At 44.4% G+C, this 12,046-nt stretch overlaps 1 protein-coding gene across 1 annotated transcript in view; it reads left to right on the top strand.

Moving 5' to 3' along the window:
- The first annotated feature begins 10,071 nt into the window (after positions 1 to 10,071).
- Positions 10,072 to 12,046, top strand: part of ARHGAP18 (Rho GTPase activating protein 18) — a 69,632-nt gene continuing 67,657 nt past the window's right edge. The window contains exon 1 of the mRNA XM_075707171.1: positions 10,072 to 10,157. Coding sequence (XP_075563286.1) covers positions 10,072 to 10,157 — 86 coding nt within the window. The remainder of the gene's footprint in view (positions 10,158 to 12,046) is intronic.

Below are 12,046 nucleotides of genomic sequence, written 5' to 3' on the forward strand. Positions count from 1 at the left end.
CAAAATACACAGCAGTGGTAGTATATTCTTGCCTTGTATTTCTGCAGCTCTGTCTGAACTTTGCTCTACAAACCTGTCTATCACAATTTCTCTGCATTCAGAGATGAGCAAATTAGCTGCAACAAGTGATTTATTAAATTTAGTCATTTGTGACTGTCACAAGTGTACCCTTAGAGGACTGAGGCCTTAGGGGCTACAAATTCGATGCTTTCTTTAAAATTATCTGTGATTAGCATGTGTGGCTATGCATCAGTCTAGAAATACTCATGAAATTTATAATTATTGCTAGGTTCATGGTACTATAGTACAGCTATAATAGTGCTCTGAGTTTTTATTATTCTTGCTGTATGACTGGTATTTTTTCAGCTTTCTCACTGGCTGCTTTCAATCACAAAGAAACAAATAAAAACTCAAATATTTATTTCTTGTACAAATTTTTGCACAAGGATTCACGTTAATTTTCCTTGTAGTTGTTATTCCTGAGAGTTACATGAGAGTTACTTTTGAATAGCTATGAAGAGCAAATAAAAAGCATCAGAAGTACTATAAGAAACAAATAATCAGTTTTTTTCCTGCAGTTTGTGCTTGTGAATTTCTTTGTTCAAAATTTGGCCAATCCTTGTTACAATAACGTCACTGGAAAATAGCTTCCAATCCTAAATATCATACACTTCTTACACTCAAACTGAATTCAAAATTACAAGTGCTAAGCGTTGTTGTCAAAGCTAATTTATACAAAAGATGTAGAAAAAATTTTGGTTGTGTTAATTGATGATATTTTACAGAATGCAACATAACAGAAACAAGCCTGGTAAGCTGATGAAAAAGGCAAGACAAGCAAGAATGTGGGTACTTCTATTCCTCCTTTCTGATTTGTCTTTAATACTTACAGACATGGTTTTAAGAGATATTGTCCCACTAATATGATATTTCTCAAACTGTAGTCAGGATTTCACGTGTGTTTGAAGTATGGTGGTGTTCTTTTGAATTTTAGTTAAATTTCTGGAAAATGCAGTTCTGGGTTGATACGAACCATTTTTTTAACTCATGTTGAATTCAGAAGATTGTTTCAATTCAAGATAGCAAAAATAATACAGCTTGAAATTTCATATTAAGGGTGGCTGAATTTGATTGCATTGTGTAAAATGTGAGAGAAGGAAACAGTTTTCTAAGATTTGTTTGGGATGAAAGAGAATGATGCAAAATGAGTATTTTTGTCAATAAGAACTAAGAATATTTTGCTTTGTGTTAACTTGAAGTTTTACTGGGTAATCTTCAGTTTCAAAGCCCTTACAGAGAAGTGGTTTTCCTTCTCGCAGCCCATGACTCATGCAATTGTTCCTTTCTTTGTTCCAAACCATTTCTTCTCAGTTCATAGTGACATTTCTGGATAGCTCTGGCTTGCTCAGTTTAGGATTGTGTCACAATTTTCATGAGCTTTTCTGACTGACTAAACTCAGAAGAAACTATTCTCCTTTGTGGCTGCTGTATGTTTTACTTCACCAGATGTTTCTGTGCCGCAAATTCAGCTGTGATCAAATCTGCAGGCTACAGCAAAATCAGAAGGGTAATGAAGAGAAGAGCTCCCGGTCAATGTGCAGACTGACTTAGTGAACATGCGTGAGAGAGAGCATGCTTCCAACTTCCTACCCAGACGCAGACTGAAAAAACTATCCCAGCCCCTACTCGAACCTCATCTGAAGCAGGGCGGGTGGCTGACACAGACCGTGAACCTGAGTGATGGATACAGCCTGCCTTTTAAAGTAGCAAATCATAATGTTTAGTTTCAAGTCTGTTCTCCACACTTGCTAGCGCCATCTCCATCTCACTTGATGAATCTTCAGCTGGTCAGTTCATCCATTCAGTTACACCCCAAATGGTATAGCGTTCTACTTCCTGACTTAAAGAGAGGTGGAGTTGTGAGTTACAGGAATCTTCTGCACGCCTGTCTTTCCAGTGGGTTTGGTGTTGCTTGCAATGTCCAAGAAAACCCAGGATTTCTGCCATTCATAGGACAGCACCCTCACAACAACAAAGTCAATGCCCCCTACACTCTGTACATATCCCTCAAGAAATTTCAGAAAGAGCTTCCTATGTGTGCTTCAATGTGCAAACTGGTCAGCAAATCTGCTCAAATTGTATCATACATGCCTGTGTTGAAGTCAGTCATAGAAGGACTGTAAGCACTGATGTGAGAAGCAGCCATGAGAAAAGCTAATGTTTTTCACAATACTGCATTTGTGATATTGCAAGGAGAGTATTTGTGATGTTGTACAAGGTCCCTTGTACAGCTCTACAGAGTTCAGGGCCCTCATGCTCAAGAAAGATCAATTCAAATTGGAACAGATACAGAAAAAGTCAACAAGGATGATCAGGAGGATGGAAGATCTCTCCCTGAAAGAAAACCAAAAGCATGTAGAATGTTTAACCCAGAAAACCTATTTTTTTGAAGGGTTATAGAGCTGTCTTGTATAAATGTGGAACAGGAATGAACAGGAGCATGAGATACCATGCTCCAGAGTTTTTCTTTTATCTTTATTTCATTTTCATATGCTAGTAGAGTATATGTACCTATGCAGTGAATGCATTCAATGTGCACCACATCTAGGTGATGCCCTGGGAAGATTAAGAAGGACTGAGGCCATTATAATGTGAAAATACACTGTCTCTTCATAATTAGTGGCATATGTGAAGTCATGGTTTATAAAACCAAAATTGTATCAAAACTAGCTCAAGGGAAAGGGGGCATTCAGAGTCACCAGTGAAAATCCCTTAGTCCCCAACATTCACACTGATTTTCCACTTTCCAAAAGTGGCGTGAAACATCAGTTGTGGTATTAAGTTTTCCCCAGAAGTCCTATACCTCATGTGGAGATACTGCAAAGCATACTAGATTTATCATCTGTTCTCTGTGCTTGCGGATACAGAAATCCATACCATTTTATCCCTATTAAATCACACACCAAAAGAAAGTAAACATAGCGATGTAACGGGAAGTAATGTGCTGCATTTTTTGGTACCTTTCAATGTAATTGAACATAGGGTGAATAATCCTCATAAATAGTTGGGTATTATTAGCCCCGTTATATGGATAGGGAAAGGGAAGCAAGAATTGATATGAGAGTTTGTGCAAGGTCACATTACAAATAAATGTAGATAAATTACCACTACTGAAACTGATATACCTCTGGGTAAAATTGAGCAGCTGTCTGACCATGAGCAAAAACGTAAAGCAGATGAGATGAGAACCTCAACCACTCAACCCCCCCCTGTGATTTATGTAAGGTAAGCAGATGGGCTGCGATGGGCGAGATCTGAATTTCCTCAGGGGGTGCATTCAAGAAAAATCAAACTGGATAAACTGGAATAAATTCATGTGTTCATTAGTATTTGTATGGATAATCTCAAAACCAGCATTGATAGTTACTGTTTCATCTTTTGCAAAGTCACTGAATTAAGAATTACCGAAGCAGCCACCAGAGTGCACCAGATGATACATTTTCGAGCAACTTGCAACAGAGGAACATAAGAAGTGTCCCTCCCTTTTCTTCTTGCTATGGGAAACACATCAGCTCTTTAAATAAGTGTGTGGAGGGCAGCGAGGAAGAAGGTGAAAACTTTCAGAAAGCGGGGAGGGTGTCAGTTCTCTTACCTGTGGCCACGTCCTTGCGGTTGCTTCTGTGCCGATTGTGTCTTGCTTGCTAAATTCCCCCACGTATTGAGCTGCCTCTTGATAGTATTGGACATTTTTTTTCCATAAAAAAATCCTATGAAAATTTGAATATAGGATACACATTAGCTTGCAGGGTCAGACCATAAGAAATGTTCATAATGTGCTGGCTAGCAAACACGTTACCAGCTTTCTATGTACAATTCTGCTTTCTGTGTACACGTGTGTGACTTCATCCCCATCTTTGATATTCAGGGATATGTAAGCTGATCTGAAACACCTCCTACATACCACTACTGTACATTTCAGGGTACCCACTACTCCACATTGTGTATGCCATATGGTGGTACACATTGTAACTGAACATTGTGTCTTCCATATTTTGAAGGGCAACATAAAAGCATTAAAGGTGGAGCTTATCTGACAGATGTGGACATCTGCATGTGACCTACTCATGTAGTCAACCTTTCTAGTCCGTGGAAATAAAGACAATTGTCGAGTGTGATTCATCTTTATGTCCTAAAGTGGAGGTCTAACATAGGGCAGAGGATTTTACCCTCTAAAAGTGCATTTCTTTCAAGGACTTTCAATGGAGCGGAAAATCACTTGCATGGGTGTAGACATCAAGAGTTAAGTAACAGAAGTCATACCCTGAGTATGTAATCTGTAATATTCTTTTTTTATATTATTCCTAGCATTGATTATTAATGGCTGCAGAACTCTATTCACGTATGTGATTCTTTATGTGGCAGAGTGCAGCAATACGTGAAGTGTGAAGCTTAATAATGGCTAGATTTCATCTTACAATACACAAACAACTTTCCATTTCATGTCTTTTCTGGCTGCTAGCTGGAACCCTGGAAACACAGTTTGGACAATGGAAGTGCTGCCATTTTATTTGAATGTGAATTAGGTGAGTGAGCTGATGAGACATTTTCCACTCAGTTTAAAATCCATCTGAACAAATTTTACAGTAGATAATGCTAGGGAAAGGATGAAACTCTGCTGCATTAAAAATACACTTTAAAAGTCCTGAAGTACAGTTGTACTTTCACTGCAGCACTGCACTGGTTGTCTAAATGCTTCTCATTGGTTCCAGAGGGATCTCTGGACCTCAGCAGGAATAAATTCACCTACTGCCATTGAAGTCAGCCTGTGAATTCGAATTTATAAGCTCACCTTTTACTATTTCCTCAAGCCATGCTTCTCAGTGGATTGCATTTTTAACTGCTGATAATTCAGGAGCATCATCAGGAACATGGAATGTGAAAGATCACCCATCACCTATATAAAATATATAATCATAAGTTTATACAAAACATGAAAATCAGTGTGATTTTTTTTTTATTTGGGAAAACGTTAAAAAGGAAAAAAAAATTGCTCTGCAGTAAAAAGTCAAAAGCATATGTTGAACACATGCATGTTCAAACCCTGTAAAGCAGCGATGAAGGATGGTACTGGTGAGAAGTTCTCTTCTTAGCAATTGCTTTGTAAAGAGAGCACTAAGCACGAGAACCCTGCGTGATGTGCTTGGCTCTGGTGACTGATTATATTAAGTGTAAAGGCACTGCACGGCATCTTAATCTAAACATTTAAACTCTTTGAAGGAGTCTTGGATTCTGTAGTAAGGTAGACTGATTTGTAATCTCCTTTCTCAATGATATCTCCTTTTATCACATAAAGCTATATGGCTCAAATGGTGCCTTCTTATCTAGTTGATTAAGAACAACCTTACTTTCCAAATAAGCATGCCTGTACCTTGTTAAGAACATGAATATTAACTGCAAACTCAGCAATTACTGACTATAAGTTGGTTTAGGCAGAAGATATGCTAGTGAAAGAGAGTGGTGATACTCATGTCAGTTTACAGCAATAATACATCTGTAGGTCAAAACTGTCTAGCTGGCAGCACTGTAAATTGGGAACAATTTCATCAAAGAAAACTATGCTGGTGTTACGCTGTCACAACAGTACAGAGTTTGATCCTATCAAGTTGTCAAACATAGTAAAGAAAAAAGTGTGCTTCGAGTTAAGCTCCTAAATCCAACTTCCACGTTTGAAGTGCGTCATATTAAAGACAGATTTAAGGAGGGAATCAGTATCTCTGGTGGTTTTATCAGTAATTTAATCCCAGTTCTCTTATGAATAAGACTTACTTCTTTCTAGCTCCTTTTCCCACCCTCCTTGTGATATACTTACAAAAGCTTTCTTACTCTCCAGTTGACTGGTGCAGACTCATTCTGGGTTTTGCCATTCTTCATCTCCACCCTGCCCCATGAACGAGGCAGGTTCTTCCCCTTCTACATTTGCAGGAAAATTTTCTTTGAGCAGCCTCTGGCGACGCCGCATTGGCTACATCTTGTTTCTGCATTCTTCTTTTTAGAGCGGCAGTGCAGCATGTTACATTGTACCTTAATTACGATGTGTTTTAAGACGCTTATCAAAGAAAAAGCAGTTTATATTTTTGTGCTTGTAACACCTTTGGGCAAAGGGCTTTGGAAAACACTCATTAAACACAGGATGCTTTAAATGTTTTTACTTTTCTTTCTGTTATTTTTTAGCTATTCTTTAAAGGAAATTTCATAACTAAGTGGGGTATTTGGCATGCAACTAATCAGCTGAAGTTTTAGAAACGGCCAGGTCCTAAGGACCCTGGTATTTACATTTTTAGTTTTCTTGATTTAGTTTAAAAGAGAAAGGTTGGGCCCTTACCAAAATAATTTTGCATTCTGCATAGGCTGTTTGACAATTGGCGTGTACATTTAAAGAAAGAGCCAAAGGCACCAGTAGATTGGTGTAGTGACAGACATTAACAGGACGTTACCTCAAGCGCTCATGTACTTCTGAAGCGACCAGCGAAAACGGACGAGTCTTGTTTCTGTGTTTATGTGAGAAGTTAGGCCTCAATTTTTGCCTTTTGGACACAGCCTGAGAGACGTAGAGAGAGTGCTGTACCTTTGCAGTGGGAGTAGAGGGAAATCTTTTCACAGCCCTAAGTGTGTCTTTGCTTTTGTGTGTGTGTGTGTGCACGTGTGTGTGTAGGTACATGCCGATAATTTGTCCCAGTGTATTGCTCGTGGTGCATACTGCTAGTTAAGCTGTTGTAGCCCTGCTACTACGCCATTGCTGAAGCAGAACTGTAGCTGTGCCTTCTCTTTTACCCATTCCCTTTGGAAACTGAGAACATGTGGGGAGGTGGGGCAGCACCAACCTCTTTTATATGCACCGTAAATCTGCCCTGATACAGCTGGTTAACAAATCCACATAGTTCAAAATAGGCCTGTTCTTTATTCTAATTTATATGCAAAGCTTATCTGTTGGTACTACTATCTTTTTTTTAGTAAATTAATTATATTTTAAAAGATCTAAATATGAGCATTTTGATTAAAAAAGTAACAAATTTCATACAAAAAATATTTTAGTCAAAACACCTCGCCCAGCTGCCTACAGCTAAAACATCTTACAGAAGCCATGGAAGAGGCAGACTTTATTAAAACCCACCCCTACCCTCAATCCCTCACGTGAACTTAAAACTAAGGCAGCAGTTGCCCTTCAGTGGTGTAAGAAGTGAAAAGGCACCTCTGTAGCGGTTGATCTATTGAACATTGGCCAAGTTTTCCTGTGCTTGTAATGTTAGGACTCTTTGCAAAATTTCATGGTGACATTACCCTTTTTAAAGAAATCAGGGATGTCCTGTTTGGCATTCTGTAGAAGAATGCCAAACCCTTTTAAGAAGAAATCTACTGGATGAAATAATCCGCTTAAGTCAATGACAAAAATACAGTTATGTCTGGATATCACCCGTGAACTCTGCAAAAACACCAGCTGTAAGCACCAAGGACTCTGAAGGACAAACTGGTCTTGCTCAAACATGACGGGAAGTTCTTCCTGTTTGCTTCTCCGCTGAGACCAACTTCACAGGAACCATAGGTCGAGATTTCTGTGCTGCCCCTGCTTGGCAGCTCTGTGCTGGAGAACAGCTGCACAGAAAAATGTGTGGTCCATCCACGACTGCGTGGAGCTTTCCTATTTAGGTGCATGATGGTTTAAATAAGTGAAGGTTCAGACTCCTGATACCTGCATGCTCCAGAGCACCTCACATAGCCCGGTACTGAACTTTTCAGATATTTAACTGCCAGCAAAGCAGTTGCACGATTTTTTTTTTTTTTTAGTTTGTTTTAAAAAGAAAAAGGAAATGCCATACAAGTTACACTCATCTTGAAGTTAATCCATTCACTTATGGCAAAAAGCAATTATAATTCAGACAAATCATACACTTCTGTGAATGCAAACGCAAATTACAAACCTAAATACTGCACATACATTTACGGGGTATGTTGTAGTTGCCCTGGAAAAAAAACAGGTTTGAGTGTTGTGGTACAGATCCTGATTACCAAATCAAAACTTACTGTCAAGGCAGTGAGTGAATCCCATCTCACCAGAGTTTGTGCTGAGGCGCAGAGGAGGCTGTCCCTACCTAAAAGGCCGACCCAACGCTGTCCTGCTCCGGCTGTCGCTGGTTGGTAGAGCGTGACCTTGGAGCTAATGGCGGCTGGTTTAAGGCACAGCAGCTCTGAAGCAGCCCAGTCACCTTGGGTCCTTGCCTGATGCGGCCACCTGCTGTGATTTTTATAAGGATAGCTTGTAACTAAAAACATAAATCATTTTCATGTATGAAAAGTCAAACCAAGCACCGAATCGCGCTGTGATTCAGTGAAATGGACGATGTACAAAGCAAACCCTGAACGCATTCCTTATTTCTCTTACCACCGTGCCGCATTTGCAACGCCGCAGTCTCGCAAGCCACCTCTGAGGGAGCAGCAATTCGGGCGGGGCACGCAGCACCTGCAGTCCAGCCAACTGACTCGGGTCTGAAACGGCAGCAGCTTTTCTTTCATTGACTGTTTCTTCGCCATAAATTAAGACAAACGCCAGCCTGGCTGAGGAACGCTGTTCCTTGACACTCATGTGTGATGTATGGAAGCAGACAGAAGGCTGAGGCTAAGGCTTGAGGCTAAGGCTTAAGGCGAAGGCTAAGGCTAAGGCTAAGGCTAAGGCTTAAGGCTAAGGATAAGGCTAAGGCTGAGCCTTAAGGCTTAAGGCTAAGGCTTAGGGTGAAGGCTAAGGCTTAAGGCTAAGGCTGAGGCTAAGGCTTAAGGCTAAGGCTAAGGCTGAGCCTTAAGGCTTAAGGCTAAGGCTTAAGGTGAAGGCTAAGGCTTAAGGCTAAGGCTGAGGCTAAGGCTTAAGGCTAAGGCTAAGGCTGAGCCGTAAGGCTTAAGGCTAAGGCTTAAGGTGAAGGCTAAGGCTTAAGGCTAAGGCTGAGGCTAAGGCTAAGGCTGAGGCTTAAGGCTAAGGCTAAGGCTGAGCCTTAAGGCTTAAGGCTAAGGCTTAAGGTGAAGGCTAAGGCTTAAGGTGAAGGCTAAGGCTTAAGGCGAAGGCTAAGGCTAAGGCTAAGGCTTAAGGCTAAGGATAAGGCTAAGGCTGAGCCTTAAGGCTTAAGGCTAAGGCTTAAGGCGAAGGCTAAGGCTAAGGCTAAGGCTAAGGCTTAAGGCTAAGGATAAGGCTAAGGCTGAGCCTTAAGGCTTAAGGCTAAGGCTTAGGGTGAAGGCTAAGGCTTAAGGCTAAGGCTGAGGCTAAGGCTTAAGGCTAAGGCTGAGCCTTAAGGCTTAAGGCTAAGGCTTAAGGTGAAGGCTAAGGCTTAAGGCTAAGGCTGAGGCTAAGGCTTAAGGCTAAGGCTGAGGCTGAGGCTAAGGCTTAAGGCTTAAGGCTAAGGCAAAGGTTTAAGGCTAAGGCTTAAGGCGAAGGCTAAGGCTATGGCTAAGGCTTAAGGCTAAGGCTGAGGCTAAGGCTAAGGCTTAATGCTAAGGATAAGGCTAAGGCTGAGCCTTAAGGCTTAAGGCTAAGGCTTAAGGCGAAGGCGAAGGCGAAGGCTAAGGCTAAGGCTAAGGCAAAGGTTTAAGGCTAAGGCTTAAGGCTAAGGCTAAGGCTAAGGCTAAGGCTTAAGGCGAAGGCTAAGGCGGGCGGGCGGGGCGGCCGTCGGGGCCCGGGGCCCGTCCCCCGTCCCGGGCCGAGGCGGCGGCGGCCGGTGCGGCGCAGGGCGGCGGGCGCAGGCCGCGGGCTCCCGCCGCCGGAAGCCGCTGGGTCCCGCCGCGCCGGTGAGCGGCCGCCGCCGCTGCCCCCGCCCGCGGGGCGCCCGGTGCCCGAGCCGGGAGGAGGAGGAGGGGCAGGGCCCGGCGGAGGGCGGCGGCGGCGGCGGCCCCGCCGGGCCGCAGGAAGCGCTGCCGTCACCCTGCCCGCTGCGCTGCCGGCGGGAGGCTGGGCCGCGCCGCGCCGCGCCGGACGGCGGCCGGGCCGCCCCGCTTCGCCTTGGTGTCCCCAGAAGGGATGCGGCGGCGCTCGCCATGAGCTGGTGCTCCGGCTCCCGCGGCGTGGTCCTCACCGCCTACTACCCCAGCGGCGGCGGCGGCGGCGGCGACACCCCCGGCGGGTGAGTGGCGGCGGGGGGAGGCCGGGCCGGCGGCGGCGGGGGGGGCTGCCCGGCCCGGCCCGGCCCGGCCCGGCCGCAGGTGCGCTCGGGGGCCGCGGGCGGCTCTGGCCTCGGCTGCGGGGGAGCGGGCCCGGCTCAGCGGGAAGCTGTCGCGCCGGGAGAAGGTGCCTGCGGCCCCCGGGGGCTGGTGAGGTTTCCCCATCTCTGCGCTTTGTCCCGCATCCTCCCAAACGGGTTTTCCTTTCTCTTCCCCCCTCCCCCCCCCCCCCTTTCTCTAATAACCCCTGCACGTCGTGGAAAGCCCTGGCGTCTTGCTGGGCTGCGGAGAGCGGAGCGCGAACGGCAGGCGCCGGCTGTTGTCAAGGTGTTTGTAGCTGGAAACAGTTCCCTGGCCACCCCCGTGCCTTGCCGGTGTTCAAACCAAACTGCTGCGGGCGGTGCGCTTTTAGTCTTGCAGCGTGGAGGGTTTTGTAGGGTGCAGTGGTGGGTGCTGCCCTGTGGCTTCCCGGGGAGCTGGACCCCGGAATCTTCGGGATCAGGCTGTTTGTGGGATGCAACGCGTAGATTTTCATATAACCTCTTTGTGCTTTACTGCTTTGTTCTTTGCATTATTGGGTTTTTTGCATTTTTTTTTAATGAGATAAACGGAAGGCGCAGGTAATGGCAAACTTTTAAAAGCATTTGTCATTTTGCTTAAAAGGTGAAACTGATAATGGGCAAAGAAGCTAGCTTCGCTTCTGTGAGGGCTGAGGACCTCCTGGTGCCTCGCAGCATGTGTTTAACACAGGCAGCAGAAGCACTGCTGGCTTTTCCATAGCAATAACCAGAGAGAGTGCTGTGTGGAAAGGAGAGTTTTGTCTTTATGGCCCATTCAGTCTTGTCTCTTCCTTGCTGAAACTGTCAACAAAGGTTCCATTGATAAAGATGGGACTCTTAATGCTGAGAAGCCAGCTGAAACTGGGAAGGTACTGAAACTGGCACGCTGCTTCCATGCGTGCATAGGAAGAGTGTGTACGATCAAAGAGATTATAGTCTGATTAAAAGAAGATAAAAGGAAGTACAGCGCGTCACCCTGGACGAAAGAGAACTGATGCACCATGGTATGTCACACCAAGAGTCCACAGCAAAGGCAAGAACTGAACGGGGAAATACAGCCTACCCCGTGTTTGAACTACAAACCATGCCTCTCTTTTTATTGAGGTACTTCCCTCTCCCTAAGTAATGTTATTTATCAACCCCGCTTCAAGTCCTGCTGTCATCTTAGCTACATATATAAGGGCACTGCAGATCTAGTTGTTTACTATTGAATGCAAAATATGTGCATTTCTGCAAGAAAATCGCAAAATCCACCACCTTCTCTATTATTGGTTGCGGTGTTTTTACTTCTCATACCCCTCCTCAAACTTCCCATGCCGGAGGGACAGGATAAGAACCACTTTCCCTGCTCCCCGGCATAACTTCTGAATAAAGGATCTGTGTATCTGTAAACTATCAAGATCAGTTCCCTCCTTTAACACGGGGCTGCCTGGATACATGGCTCTAAGCTGCAGTTACTGTTCGCCCCCAGAGGCGTGAGCACGGTCCTGGGGGCCCTTCCGTGTCCTAGAAACTTGTCTCCCGTGCTAACGCCACGCTGTTGGGAGCAGCGGTCTCGTCAGGTTCTCTGCAGCTGCTTCTGGGGACAGCCTCCTGGGTAAACTGAGACATTGCCATGCAAGTAAATGTGATCCTTCACAAACTGTTCTGACGTGGGATTAAGGGAGTGCGGAGGGAAGTAAATGTGAAAAGCAGTGTCATTTCCTTACTTACAGCAAGTAAATATGTACGTTAAAGCTGCACAGAACAGGGATTCCCACAGTTAATTTGCATGAGTTCTGCCACTGGCAGTG

This window comes from Pelecanus crispus, chromosome 3 (genome assembly GCF_030463565.1).
Source record: "Pelecanus crispus isolate bPelCri1 chromosome 3, bPelCri1.pri, whole genome shotgun sequence".
NCBI lineage: Eukaryota > Metazoa > Chordata > Aves > Pelecaniformes > Pelecanidae > Pelecanus > Pelecanus crispus.